This window comes from Pleuronectes platessa, chromosome 15 (assembly GCF_947347685.1).
Source record: "Pleuronectes platessa chromosome 15, fPlePla1.1, whole genome shotgun sequence".
Taxonomy (NCBI): domain Eukaryota; kingdom Metazoa; phylum Chordata; class Actinopteri; order Pleuronectiformes; family Pleuronectidae; genus Pleuronectes; species Pleuronectes platessa.
Window position 1 is genome coordinate 14,996,846 of NC_070640.1, and position 15,336 is coordinate 15,012,181.

General features: G+C 40.0%; 2 protein-coding genes across 5 annotated transcripts; both read left to right on the forward strand.

Moving 5' to 3' along the window:
* The first annotated feature begins 362 nt into the window (after positions 1-362).
* Positions 363-10,105, forward strand: LOC128457605 (ras-related protein Rab-6A). 4 transcript variants are annotated; one of them, XR_008341943.1, is made up of 9 exons: positions 366-884; positions 3,442-3,500; positions 3,610-3,663; positions 4,260-4,365; positions 5,162-5,273; positions 5,794-5,887; positions 6,542-6,635; positions 7,835-7,901; positions 8,618-8,690. XR_008341943.1 is itself a non-coding variant. In XM_053442383.1 (8 exons), exons 2-8 carry the CDS (start codon positions 3,471-3,473, stop codon positions 8,680-8,682), a joined length of 528 nt encoding a protein of 175 aa, XP_053298358.1. In that variant the 5' UTR covers positions 363-553; positions 3,442-3,470; the 3' UTR covers positions 8,683-10,105. The 4 variants fall into 4 exon arrangements, 3 of the variants coding, with proteins under 3 accessions (XP_053298358.1, XP_053298357.1, XP_053298356.1); XM_053442383.1 differs by lacking the exon at positions 5,794-5,887 and having other exon boundaries at positions 363-553; positions 8,618-10,105; XM_053442382.1 differs by lacking the exon at positions 6,542-6,635 and having other exon boundaries at positions 8,618-10,105.
* Positions 10,106-11,663: 1,558 nt separating this feature from the next.
* On the forward strand, positions 11,664-14,756 carry LOC128457268 (dnaJ homolog subfamily B member 13). Its single transcript, XM_053441895.1, has 8 exons — positions 11,664-11,799; positions 11,912-12,015; positions 12,506-12,667; positions 12,774-12,922; positions 13,100-13,213; positions 14,004-14,117; positions 14,200-14,276; positions 14,562-14,756. Exons 1-8 carry the CDS (start codon positions 11,732-11,734, stop codon positions 14,710-14,712), a joined length of 939 nt encoding a protein of 312 aa, XP_053297870.1. The 5' UTR covers positions 11,664-11,731; the 3' UTR covers positions 14,713-14,756.
* The last annotated feature ends 580 nt before the right edge of the window (positions 14,757-15,336 follow it).

Genomic DNA, 15,336 nt, shown 5'->3' on the forward strand with positions numbered 1-15,336 from the left:
ACTCATGGGCCGAAGCTTCATGGTGCTTCATTTTCTCTACTGCGCCATCAAGTGGACAATAAATGTAAAACAGGCAGGGATATAATGACACCATGAAGCTTTGAATTGAATAAATGAATGAATGATGTTGTGAGGGTTGTGATGTGAATGTGCTTGTGTAACTAGGAACAACATGTAACACGTAAAATAGGGACAACTTTTTATTCATATTTATTTAAAAATAACTTTTCCATAGTGCTTGGTTTCATGCGTTTTTTTTGTTGTTTATTTGCCAACAAACGCGCAATGAAGTCCCAAGTCCACAAAATGTGAGGGGGGGGGGGGGGTCCATTGCAGCCGGCTCGCGAGGCTCTGATCGTCACCATACACGTCATCAACACAAGCCTCGATAAGCGCTTCACAAAAGTCTTCCTGGATTACTCGACACCAAAAGACACATCACTACACAGAACTACTGCTGTTTGTGGCCCTGTGTACTTTGCTCCTCCAACGGTAGAGGGCAGCATAAGAAGATGTCAACTCGGTTAGGCAAGAAGAAGAGGACCCGGAGGAGGTAGCTGCCAGTGGTGGAGACATGTCAGAGAACGCTCAGTAATGCTAAAGCCGTAGAAGTGAGGGAGTTGTCCAAAAGTATCCTGAAGCTTAAAGGAGAGGTTTTAGCGTACGGATCCTCGGCAGCCGGCCTGAGGAGAGGGTGGGCAAACCCACACGGAACTGTGATAACTAACCACTAGTTTACTAGCAGTAGCTGACAGGCTAGCCGGGGAGCTCTCGATTAAAAAAAAAGTAACGCCAGGGCTCGTTTCCTTCAGTCATGTCTTCGGCCGGGGACTTCGGAAACCCTTTGAGGAAATTTAAGTTGGTCTTTCTCGGAGAACAGAGCGGTGAGTGTGACGTTTACCAGTGTGTGGGATGTCGAATGTGAATGGGGGGGAGATCTGGCTAACACCATAGTTTGATGGCTGGCTCGGGATGATAACCAGTTAGCAAGCTAACGTTAGCAGGGTAAGGTTAAACTTGGCACAGGGAAAGCATTGCGACACTGTAACTTGTTGCCTGCTGCGTGTCCACACTGGGTCCAGAGGGAGGCTGCTCACTTACTGTCAGATAAAACAGCTCTGTTAGCTCACCTGCTAACATAACACTAGCAGCTAGTAGAAAGTTACAAGTGTCAATTAAGTGGAGAAGCTGCTTATACTTAATACTCGAGCCGAAAGTACTTTCAATGTAGTTGCATTCGATGTATTTACTAGTTAGATACTGCAGTTACAGGCTAGGTTACGGTATTTGCTACTGTATATGTAGAAGAACGCTGTCAATCTCGATCAAAGTCCACAGTAATATTACCCAGACCACTTTGTCTACCCTGAGGGATGCATCCCTATTACCAAACCTGCCTGGTGACATTCCTCTACTATCCCCAACTACAGCCCCTCTCCAGAACTGAACACAGGCTGTACTTGTGTGGAATGTAAGAAGAAGAGAGGGGCAGTGAAATCGTCTAGTTGTTATTTAAAAATGCAAATGTCTGCACGAGTTTCTATAAATAGTTATTGTGCGCCTGTGGTTCTTTTCCACAGACTCCATTGTTGTCTGTGTGGGGCATGTCAGAACAAATCAGAGTAGCTACACTACATTTAAGCTTTTGGATGACTCAGCAACAAGCACCCACTTTTTTAAAAGTTCCTTTATCCCAATTTTGAAATTGATGCAGCCTATAACCTATTGGGATTGTATTGGTGTCTGGTGACGTGAGGCCAGGCTGTGCTTTGGTTTTAAAATAATTTTTGACAAGCCTTGACACAAATGATGGAACTCATAGTGAGGGGGACCTTTTAGTTTTGACAATATCAATTATGTATAATGAGATCAGTAGCAGCGTCTATGCTGATCAAGCTGATCTGATTGGTGCATCCCTAGTATAGAAACCGAATGAGGTAGTGGAGAGAAAGTGACAGTTACCTTTGACAGTAACTTTCTACAGGTATTGTGTCGGCTTTTGACGACACAGCTGTGTTTCTATTTAGCCTTGTAAACAGTAGTGTTGGCTGTGGCCGTGTCATCACCGCACACTGTAACTGATCATGTAACCCGAGCTGTGCCAAACAGCCTGATGCTGGGAAGCTCAGTCCAGGTACTCGATACAATAGGTATGTGTCTCTGTAGTGAGTCTACCTTATATATCAGCAAGGTTGAAATAACATATATGAACGCTGCCATGATTAGAGAATGTGGTGTAAGACATTATAGGTTCATATCATAGATGTGGAGCACCAAAAATCTTCAAATTTGGGGTTGGACACAGCAAGGCCAAACACTTTTAGAAGGGAGGAGACCGAGGCGCCTTGTTTCCAACCCTTCCCATCTTTCTACATTCCTCAACCCTATGACTTCTCCTTTTACACTTCAATTGATCATGTACCACACCCCTTCATGGAAAAGAGCTTTCAGAGGGGAGCAGCAGGGCTTGTGTAACACGCTGCTCTCAGCCACAGTCTTCTTAATCTGTGGCTCACTGTATACAATTTTAATGTTGCACTTAATGTTGCTTCTTGTTAATTTAACAGCTTTCTTTATTTAGTAGATTGATGGTATCAATTCTTAAATGCTACTTGCTAACAGGTCATGCAGAAAATAAGCAAATTCAGACCCCAGTGGCTGTAATTCATAATTTAGATTTGAGAAAACTTTTACACATTTAATCAAACAACTTCACAAAAATATGTCTTGTCTATCAAAAACAATATAGCGTTTGTAACCTTCACAACTATTTAGTTAATGTCTTGGATTTTAATTAGCTTCCATTGTTCTGTGACAGCCATGACAGCTGAAACTAGAATGCTAGAAAGATATTAGTTTAGCTTAATATGGCAGAATTTTTAAATCAAGATCCACAAATTAGAATCTCAGAAAAAGACGAAAATGTTTCACAATGTGAACGAAAGTGGAGGAAAAAATTCTGGATCTGCCCCCTGATCAGATATGCGCCAAAATATGATGGGTTCTTTCCCTTCAGTTTTTTCAGTCAATAGAATTTAATTATTTTGATAATTGGTTTAATAGTTTATCAACGAAACGTCTTATAACCGCTGTTTCCAGTCTTTCAAACATGAGAGTTGCTTTTCTGTGTTTTATTTGGTTATAAATTGAATTTCTTATGGAAAAAAAGAAAATGTGAATATTGCAACTCTGGCTCAGAGACATTACAAAGGGTTGTTTTCACTGTTTTCCTGTATTTTATTGTCTAAACAACTATCAGTCAAGTAAAATCCTTAAACGTATAACCTATGGAGAATGGAATTAATGCATCAATCGCCTATAAAATATAATCATTAGTCGCTGTCTTGTTTGTGATAACATCAGCCAACAGCACATAGCAACTGATCAGAACACAGTGCACCATTACACTATTAATTCAGTTTTTTGTTTTGTATTTTTCAGTGGGAAAGACCTCGCTGATTACCAGGTTCATGTATGACAGCTTCGACAACACTTACCAGGTGAGACAAACACCTCCGCTGGATTTAATTACCACTTCAAAAGTCCACATTATCCTTATATCATCAGTAATGTTGATTCAATAATGACTTTTTCTTACCCATTTTTCAGGCCACAATAGGAATAGATTTCCTGTCAAAAACGATGTACCTTGAAGACAGAACAGTAAGTTTTATTCTCATCCCTTGTAGTCTTAAGTCAATGGATGAAGAATGGGGAAACTGTCTGTACGGTGACAGGAATGTGAAAGGGCACTTACATACTGACTTCTAACAAGATTTTACATTTAGTTCCATTCTTTCTAAAAAAAAAACACACTGCCCTCCTAGTGTGAGCTGGGTGGCGTTCTCCCTGGACCGTCATCTGTTTCTCTGTCTGTTTCCTCCCTCAACTCAAGTTTTCTTCCTCTCCTTCCTACCCCTCTATCTACTCTCTCCATTCCTGTTTTGAAATTAAACCCCTTACTTGATCAGGAGAGGAGTTTTGATGACAAGTGAAGGGTGATTATTTATTTCTCCCCCACGTGCCCAGACAGCTCGCTCTTTCTGGTGTCCATTCACTACCTGCATGCACTACGCTTTCTCTGTCTTCTCCCATGCGTTCGACTTCATTTAGTTTTCTTTCAATTTGATTTTATGTCACCATAGCTTACTTCATTTCTGACCTCGGTTTTTTCTTGTTTTGTTTTCATCCCTTCTGTACTTTTATGTTTCTCTTCTTTTATTTCCCCTACCATTCCTTTTACCCCTCCTCTCCCACAGATCAGGCTGCAGTTGTGGGACACGGCAGGTCAAGAGCGGTTTCGTAGCCTCATCCCGAGTTACATCAGAGACTCAGCTGCTGCGGTCGTAGTGTACGACATCACAAGTAGGTGGACTTCCTTTGCATCCCCCTGGCCTCAACATTGGTGTCTTGTAAAACCCAATTAAATGCTAACTAAAACAAGCAAAGGTTTATTTTATAATGTGGTGTAACCATACATTTATTAATAAAATTGTTGTAATTCCATATTCATACATCAGACTTGGGCAAGATTTATACAATTCATAGTTGCACTTTATTGAAGGAACACTGTTGCGCTGTTCACAGACATGAACTGGAGATGTTAAAATCGGGTCTAGACTTTGTTTCGACTTTGCCTTTTACACAAAGAACACAGCAGTCCGGTCAAACTCGCTCACAACAACACTTCAGCTTTCTGTGTTTTTCTGGAGATCACATGTTTTTGGTGACAACACATTGACACTAGGGTCGGCCCTTATAACCACAACTCTCTGGTCCTCTTCTTATCATCCCATGCTTACATCTTCTCTTGCATCTGCTTTGTGTGTGACACATCTTTATTATTCTGTGATATTTGTATTTCTTTTTGCTTGTCATCAACGCGCCCACCCGCTCACACTGAATCCAGATAAAGTACTGCTGTTTTCTCACCTGGGCTGATTTGGACATTATCCAGGGTTTTTACCAGAGGGCTTGCAGGAGAAACTCCGGAGATTGTCGACAGCACCTGACTCAGACATTTGCATTCTCGCATAAAGCCTGTCTGTATAATTTCAGGAGATTGTCTGGAATTCACTGGATGACTGAAATCTGCTCAGGTAAAATCTCGTGACTGTTGATGATCTGCTGACTGATTCGTCCTCATCCATCTGTTTCTTAGATGTCAATTCTTTCCAGCAAACAACTAAATGGATTGATGATGTGAGAACAGAGAGAGGAGGTGATGTCATCATCATGTTGGTGGGAAACAAGACAGACCTTGCAGACAAAAGGTAACCCCCCCCCCCCCCCCCCCAGTGCTAGAGGGCTCTCTCCATTAAGAGCATACTAATGAAGCCATCGATTGTAACTGCTGGCCAGTCAATAATGTGTTCTGCGGCCCCTCCTGAGACAGCATTCAATCAGAGGAGGTTATCTCGGCCCTTTGTGGTTATCAAAGCTTTGACTGATGGTTTTTTGACCGCTAGATGCCTCCTTTTGTTTTGTTTCATCTCATGGAATGAATCATCAAGCCCACTCTAAACAACACATGTGGTATTATCCGCCCTTTGCAGTTAAATTGTAAAGTTTTCTTTTAATTATATCTGATAGAGTTTGGTGTCTCTTTTTGTTTAAAGATACTGCTTTGATGTTTAACCCAGCAAGTTCATAGGTTCACTGATAGTTGTAAATAGTGATGTGTAATTACTTTCAGTATGAAAGTGTCTTCTGTCTGATCCTATTAATCAACCTGTTCAATGAATTAGCATTTGTATTTTGCTATGCATCTTTTAACCCCTTTATCTACCACAGGCAAGTATCTATTGAAGAGGGTGAGCGGAAAGCCAAAGAACTAAATGTAATGTTTATTGAGACTAGTGCGAAAGCAGGCTACAACGTGAAGCAGGTAAGATTGTGTGTGAGTCGTGCTCTGGAGTCCTGCTGCAGATGCTGCCATCTTGGCTCCACCCCCAAAGTTCTTCTGTCCAAATCAAATTGATTGGATGTTCCAGGATCTTAAAGTCATTTTTTGTCAATTTAGTTTTTATTTTCTTATTAATTTGCAAAGCAAATAAGGAGATAGATCCAGCACCTGCTTGCTTCCCTAGAAACTGAAAAAGGGGTGAAACATTTAGTACGAACATCTTCCATCTGAAGAAAAATAACCTTACCAGCACTATAGAATTTGTCCCTAGTGTACAGAGCCAAGCTGCAATTTCTCCAGTTTCCAGTTTTAATCTAAGCAAAGCAAATTAGGCTGACAGCTACAGCCACTGATTTATCATACACACAAGGGAGTGGCAGTAGTTACTTCTCTGCTTCTCTTCCTGTTGTGTAGCTCAGCTGACACAATTACCAGCCGCAATGTCTATCTGGAAACCTTTGGTCTTGAGCAAAGGTGACAGTAACAGCAGGAAGGGGCACGACTTGTTAACTTTCCTCAATGTAATCACTATATATTTCTTTTCTCTTTGTCATTGTCTGTGGTGGGATGTGTGTGTGCGTGTGCTTGTGCGTGCGTGCGTGTGTGTTGTGTGCGGTGACTCGTGGGCCATCACAGACAGATAACCACAGAGGAGGGAGAACAGAGAGCGAAAGAGATGAATGTTCTGTTTATTGAAACAAGTGCAAAGACAGGCTACAATGTCAAACAGGTAGAGCTTGTGCGCCTTTTTGTGTGTGTTCGTAGTGCTCGTGCTCGGGTCGGCTTCTGTTTCACACGCATGCGTGCGTGAAGGTGTGCTTTAAGCCTGAGCTCCGTCCAATCATGTCTGGATTTGTTTTTCAAGCTCTCTCCCACTGGGTTCAAGTAATTCATTTTATTGGCCAAGCTGTGATTGTACAGATCCAACAGTCCTAGAGGTGGGTCAGGGTTTGCAAACCAATAATCCTTAATCCACTGATGACCACAGTAACAGTGTTAATGTTGCTGTGAAAACTGCATGTAATTGAGTCTGGCTCTACATGATGCTGCTTAAGCTGAGTTCACACAACACGGCTTTCAAAGTTGTCTGATCACTGTGCAGTTCACATTGCACGACTTGGTGTCTTGCGATCAAGAGTCTTGCAGTCTTTGTGAGTTCACACCACACAAGTGACTGGCGACGGGAGGTCACACACTACACAATCTTTCACCAGGAGAAATCCCCAGCCAGTATTTCTGGTCTCCAAACTACATCTATCACAAAGTTACAGTTGGGAAGGTTCCAAGTAAGTCTGACACATCCTCCTGCTGTTCTGTGTCATCCTGCTACAGAATGACACATTTAGCTGGAGGAGAAGTGAAACGCTTCAGTGGACATAACAGTTGTAAAGAATAGAGAGTAGCTCAGGATGCATCTTTCTGTCCAAACCCATTTAAGCCCAAGAGAACCTGAACCAGACATTCAGTCATTTCTGTCTGGACCCGAACTGAGCCGATTCAGATAATACAAGCTCCACTGAGTTACACACATGGTTATTGCTTGATCTCCCCTGATTACAGGAATCAGGAAGCTGGCATTTGTGCAGTGTGAACTAGGCTTCAGCAACGGGGCAAGCATGTTGAGCATCATCATGCATTCAGCGCACCTTTCTGTGTTCATGTGAATCCGTCAATCACTTACAATTTAGCTCTTATCAATGGAAGGTCTCTGTAATGCTCAGCTACTTCCTCATCTCAAGGCACTTATGGCCTAACAGTTGCTGCTGAATTCAAATCAGATTTTGTAAAGCTCTGTTGGGCTTCTTCCTCTGTGTGAGCTTTAAGTCGTCCTGCTAAATCCTGTGTCGGAAACATACACAGCACACTATCTAGCAGCTGTGACTACATTTCCTGGTCTAACTGAAAACATCCGGTTGTCTTTCCCTCTAGCTTTTCCGTCGTGTGGCAGCAGCCCTCCCTGGAATGGATACCACGCAGGACAAGAGTAGAGAGGACAGTATCCTTTATGTTTGTGTTTGTGTTGGTGTCTGTAGTCTCTCAAGCCAGAAGAGAGTCAGAGGTCTCCTTACTCTCTCATGTCATGTGGATGCTCAATACCAGGAGGAAACTCTATATTGTTGTTTAACCCATGTGTCTTGTCAGATTTAATTAATCTGTGAGGACACGTATTGCGTTTAAATTCCCTTACTGATTTACTAAACATCAGCGTGAAGGCATAGTGCCCCAAACAATATAAAATAGATGTTAAATAAAAGGGTTGTTTAGGATGCTCCTGTGGATTCACAGCAGTTAATTGTGTTACTCTGTAAAAACACTGTTCACAATCAAAATGATGAAATGTAGGGTGGCTGTTTCAACCCCGCAGAATTTATCTGTTGTGCACGAAATTTAAATCTAGTTAGGGCTAGTTAATGTTTTCTTGTTTACTTATTCTATAATCTGATGAATTCTGAATAAAGTCAATAGTTGTCAAAAATGTCTTTAAAACCATATTTAAATAGGTTTCAATCCTAACACCAAGCCCTACTGTTCTTATCCACAAATTGGCAACCTATCCCTCCAATGAGACTTCATTTATTGTATAACCAACATGCTCAAAATGGCGAAACTTTGATCTGAAAAGTTGTTGGCTGGTTTGATTATAACAAGCATGTATATTTTCTTGTCAATTTGTTCCTGTGCTGTCATGTCCTTAACTCCTAAACTCTTCAGTGATTGACATTAAGCTGGCGCCGCCGCCAGAAGAACCCACCAGTGAAGGAGGCTGTTCCTGCTGATGTCGGCCAGTGTCGCAACTAAATAATTATTTACTGGCTTTTTCCTCACACTGAGTCAGTTCTTCTGCATCTACGCTCTTCACTACCCCCGCCTCTGTGCCCCAGAAAGACAACACTACATCCATTATCCACGCCATCCGGGAAAACTCATCTGGATGCTCTGAAAGTCATAAATCGGTTAAATTGAATATTTGCACTGAGACACGCATACATTAAGACAGACCGTTTACTGAGCTCCTGCTCGCTTTCATTTCAGATTAAATGACATTTTGAACCAAACTGAAAGAATGTATGTGTTTAAGAGTGAGAATATTCTTTATAAATTTCAATACTGCTTTAAGCTTATTAAGCATAATGTGGCTGTTGTGTCCATTTGTTCACATTATTTGTGCTGTTGCAATTGATTGGAAAAGATGCATTTATGAACTGTGTTCAACAAATTGTTTATTTAACTGACTGGAATAATATCGGGCAAAGTGAATCAACATATTTGGAAAATCAAAGTGTTGACAGGTTTGCAGTTTACACACACACACAGGGCAGCCATGAGCTTATTGTAAAGTGAGGTTTTGCTTTGATGTGCTTTTACTAGCCGATTCACTTATCGCTTAACATCCACCAGCGTGATTTGACACTGAAACCACACACACACGCCACTGCATGGTCATAAATACAAGCACAAACACACACCTTCTACAAGAGCTACACTAACACAACACCATCCATATTACCGTCCTTACCCTCTCCTCATACTTGTCCCTTGTGTAATTTGACTGGCTTCCATTTTCTTTTACCTTATTATTTGGATCGAGATTATTATTTTTTTGAGGACTGCAGCGAGCATAGATTATAACTATTTCTTTGATGATAGTGTTTGAGGAGGATTTTCTTATATATTAAGAATTATAATCCTGAAACCACCATAAACATTAGATGTGGAGATATTTGCCTTTTTGGAATATAATTGTAGAGGTTTTCCCTGGCTTTTGGTTTATATAGATAGGTATGACATTTTATGAACAAATAAAAGATTTTGATTTCTTTTGCTTGTTTTAATTTAATTTCTTTTGTCATTGATCTTTTTTGTTAGTGATTATTCTACATGTGTATTTAATCCACAATGACTTGTAATATTTATTTCTGTTGGATTCATGCTTCTTTTTTTATGGCTGTTAATATCTTCACTTTTGCTATGAGTCCTGATTCACTAATAAAATGTGCATCCATCTGGACCACCTTTAACAGAATCAGTAGAGAGCGCCTGCTGTTCCTTCCACCACTTGTAGATGGCAATTTGATCATCCTGATAATGCTGTGCAATTTTTGTGTAAACACATGGAAGAGAATCTGATTTGTAAAGTAGTCTTTAATGTTGCTGTCTGGTATGGTTTTAAATGAAAGAATAAAAACACTTGTCACAGCTGCTGAAATGCATTTCTCATTACCTCCACCAAAAAGGTCATGTTTTCACCCCTCTCTGTTTGTTTGTAAGAATGATTACAATTTGGTCTCAGAATCCTGTATAGGTCAGAAAAAATAGCCAATACAATTTTGGGCAGAGCAAGTATTTCTTTTGTAACTTCCTTTAACATCGTGATTTAAAAAAATGTCCTTTATTTTTCATTCAATTCATTGATCTTGATGAAAAAAATATCAGGCAAAGTTAGGGACTGGTTTTTGAGTGTGTGTTATTTGCTCCAGATCCAAATAAAACTCCAGATCTAGTCAAATGAAATGTGTTGAGCCTTGGTGACTCTTGTCAGCACTGCAGAAATGTCATTTCTTATTAGCCAGGAAGTTTATTTTTCATCCTTCTCTGTTTGTTTGTTTGTTTGTTTGTAAACAGGATTACCATTGGATAGTAGCATCCGATATGGGTTAAGAGAGAACCCTTCATTATCATTGTGAGATTTACTTTCAACATTTTCCTTAATTTCTCAGTGAAAAATGTATATGTCCTGATGATAGAAATTAAATGTTTATGTGACAGATATTTATGAGTGTGTAATTTGGTGGGGTTTGATGTACTCTCGGGCCTTTACTGGAGATATGCACTGTAATGATCATCATTCTAGTTGACATATGTCCTTATTTGGATCTGGTGTCTTTTCAATGCCAAGATAGAATACTCTTGAGTTTTGCAGAGGTGTTGGTCTGTCTTCAGCCGTGGCCTCAGCGGCAAAGCAACCAAGTAGAGAATCAGAGCAAAGCTTGAAACACGTTGCTATGGCCATGCAGCAGAATGATGTGATAACTATAGTTCACTGTGCTGCAGGTATTTGATGGTGCTCGATTAACAGGCTAATTTGACTGCAGACATTTCAACTTGTCCCTGCAGGAAAAGCTCGGGTGAAACTAATGGAAGTACAGATGGCTCTAAATTGTGCCATGCCTCAGCACACCTAAATGGGACTCAGACATTATTCATGTACAAGTACCTGCCAGAGTCTGGGGTGTTATTAGTATTCATAGGCAGAGATTTTATAGGACAATCATAGTCACATACATGAACCTGATGCAGGGCTGTTTTGTAAAACATACCCAGAGACCGAGGCTTCAAAAACCACATGTTCACTGAATGTTGATTAGTGTGTCATTTTAATAATTGCTCATTTTAATAGGAACTGGTGACCATAAGGTAAAATATCCACCAGGTGATGTCCTGCATCATAACATAATCGTGTGGCCCTGACTTCTGTGGAGGTTGAAACGATGACGATAAAATATTGTTATAAACTATGCGCAGAGACATAAACACACACGGTAAATTATGTTATAGTTCACATGAATCCACACATAGTTCTGACTCACAATCTGGTAAATATATACAACTAAATAATCACATTGATCTCCCACTGTGACCCATCCACAAGACACACCATTATTATTTTATTCTACTTTTCTCAAACACGAGTCAAATATTTTGTTTCGTTGTTTCTCCTCGAAGTGTCGCGAGACTTCTCGAGCAGCTGCTGCCCTGGAAACCAACATCAACAACCGCTGCGCCGTGACTTAATGTGGCTCTGAGTTTTTAACATTAACTTCCACCATGGCTGACGACTACTACGAAACACTGGAGATAAACAGAAACGCTACAGACGCGGATATCAAAAAGGCGTAGGTCTCTCTCGTTAAATTGACATCCTGAAAACTTTAAGCCATTCGCACGTGTTTAACATCAGCTGTTCTTTGTTTTGTTGTCGATTTCTATTCTCTTTCATTTGGCCAGATATCGACGTCTCGCGTTGAAGTTTCACCCAAAGAGCAGCACAGGAGCAGGAAGCACAGAGAGGTTCAGGCAGCTGGGGGAAGCCTACGAGGTTCTCAGCGACCGTAAGTAGCCAGAAGAGTGAAGCTGAGGTTGCTCTACATCGGATGTTAGCTTAGTCATAATAATAATAATAATAATAATAATAATAATAATAAACAGTTATTCTTGTCTGAATCTAGCTCTTGAGTCAGACATACCTGCATACCTGCACACGGAGAGAGAGAGAGAGAGAGAGAGAGAGAGAGAGAGAGAGAGAGAGAGAGAGAGAGAGAGAGAGAGAGAGAGAGAGAGAGAGAGAGAAAACACCAAGTTAGTAGTAAAATAAATAAATGAATGGGGTTGCAGAGAGACAGAAAGAAGGGGAGAAGTGCTCAGTGCATGATGGGAATTCCCACAGCAGTCTAGACCACACAAGGGATGGTTCAGGACTCACCTGATCCAGAACTAACTATAAAAACCACAGTACACTACAAGGAAAGAGTTCAGTTTATAACCCTAACCCATTTTACCACACAGCGTAGACTGTGTCAATGTGTGTTTTCTGTGTTACAGCTCGGAAAAAGGCAACCTTTGACAAGTTTGGTGAGGAGGGACTAAAGGGTGGGATTCCACCCGAGTTTGGCAGAGGTGGGGCCTGGTCCTCTAAATATGCCTACCACGGGGATCCAGAAAAAACATTTAAACAGTTCTTTGGAGGTGACAACCCATTTGCAGGTAAAAAAAATAGCGACAAATTCCATACGGTAATATGTTTTGTCAGACTTAATACCAGCAGTTTATTTTTTATTTATGCTTAATTTATTCAATTATTTATCAATAGACTTCTATACAAATGATGTACCGCTTCAGTTTGGTGGCCTGCAATCAGTCGTGGTGAAGACACAAGACCCCCCAGTAGAGAGAGACCTGCATTTGTCCCTGGATGATCTGTTCCTCGGGTGCACAAAAAAGATTAAGATATCACGCAGGGTAAGAACATCTGTATGTGAGATATCCTTTCAGATTACATGGTCTTTCAGTGGTCGAATCAATCACACATTCAGTAGTTAAGCTGAAAGCAACTCACAGGCACAAATCAAATGACTTGTGACATCTAACTAATCACATAAATGTATTAATTTATGTTTTGCCTTATTTCTTGAACAGGTTATGAATGAGGGTGGATACACATCCAGTATCAAAGACAAGATCCTCTCTATAGATGTAAATCCTGGATGGAAAGAAGGCACAAGAATTGTTTTCTCCAGAGAGGGAGATCAGGTAAAATAACTAAACAACATTATTTTCTGTTGATATATAAAAATGCTCTAAAAATTGTCACCGAACAGTTATCTCTAGCAGAGTGATAACTGCTCATCAGTTAGTCTTATAATGGTCAGACTTAAAGAGATAGTCTATATCTTCTGAAGTTCTGTAGTTCTTGTAAGTTGTATAATGCTATTGTGAAAGGCATTACACAAATAAATTATATTCACTTTTACATACTTGCAATTTATCACAATAGTGTATTTCTCACAGAGATTAAGTTTCTGATGCCATCTCTGGTTTATCATTACATGATAATAAACATTATTACACTTATTGGAATCTTTGTTGAAGAATTGTTATTGCTTTTTAGATGAATCAGATGAGAATTATAAGGAATTGTTCATTTTGTTAGTACTGAAATGATTTTTATGAAGTCTGTTTCATTTTATAAAAGATTTTTAAATTCAGCAATTTAAAATGTTTTCATTTGTCATTTCGTAACTATACCAGGCTAACAGTGGTGTATGGAAACTTGATCTAACTTTCAGAAACAATTTTGTGAATAATGTCAGAACGAGGTAGAGACAGTAGCAAAAGAAGAGTTTAAAATGAGCAAGTAAGAAAATGTATTTAATCATTCGGTTGCGGCATGGTGGAATTTCAAAAGGATCACCACTAGGTGTCCTCAGAAGATCCCTGTCTATCGTCTACTCACTCAGGCACACTGAGGATGATTGTCATCAAATTATTTTTACATGCTTTTTAATCTGACTTAATTGTAATCACCTTATATTACCCCAAGGGACCCAACAGCGTCCCTGCAGATATTGTGTTCATAGTGCGGCAGAAGAGTCATCCTCTGTTTGAAAGACAAGATGATGACCTGATCTACAAGAACCAAATCTCTCTGGAGATGGTGAGTCATCAGTTAAACCTTAAGATCTGGTATAAAAAAAAACAAAAAACACAAAAAAAAACAACCAAAACCTCTTCCACAGGCCTTGACTGGCTTCTCCGTGAATGTGCAGACAATAGATGGAAGGCTACTCAATATTCCCATCAACGACATTGTGCAGTAAGTGCTTTTCTATACTGGGGCCACTGTGGAAATCTGTAATACTTGTAATATTGTATTTTCTTTGTACTATTAATTTTACATTGATCTCAGATATTATAAAACCTGGATGAATCATTTAAATGTTAAGATCAGAACAGGGAGAGATGAGAAATGAGAGAGATCAATTTAAATAGTTTACCTCACCCATACAGTTAAACAGGAACATCACTACAAGGATTTGTTTTGGCTTCGTGCCTCATCTCCATCAATTATCATTTTCCTGTCTCTGATTTGTTGTTTCAGCCCTAGATACAGTAAAATGGTGCCTGGAGAGGGAATGCCGCTGTTCCAGGATCCTTCACAGAGAGGAGACCTCATTATTCACTTTGACATCCAGTTCCCCGAGAAGCTCTCCGCTGACAGAAAGCATCTGATCAAAAAAGCCTTGAGATAAATATCGATCACATTTTAATACACTTGTTTCTATCCGGTGACCTTTGATTATTGTAATGGCTTTTATTTCCCTTATCCACCAAAGCACAATTTGTATAACATAACAATGATGATTGTGTAAATAAACACATGGGCCTATGGGGTGCGGTACTCAGGTGGTCTGTTGGTGATGAGGCAACCCTGGACACATACAGTGCCTTGCATAAGTATTCACCCCCTTTGGACTTTTCTACATTTTGTCATGGTATAACCACAGATTAAAATTTATTTCATCGTGAGTTTATGTAATGGACCAACACAAAATAGTGCATCATTTGGAAGTGGGGGGAAATATTACATGGATTTCACAATTATTTACAAATAAAAATCTGAAAAGTGTTGAGTGCATATGTATTCACCCCCTTTACTGTGAATCCCCTAACAAAGATCTGGTGCAACCAATTGCATTCACAAGTCACATTTGCAAGTCACATAATTAGTAAATAGGGTCCACCTGTCTGCAATTGAATCTCAGTATAAATACACCTGTTCTGTGACAGACTCAGAGTTTGTTGGAGATCATTACTGAACAAACAGCATCATGAAGACCAAGGAGCTCACCAAACAGGTCAGGGATAAAGTTGTG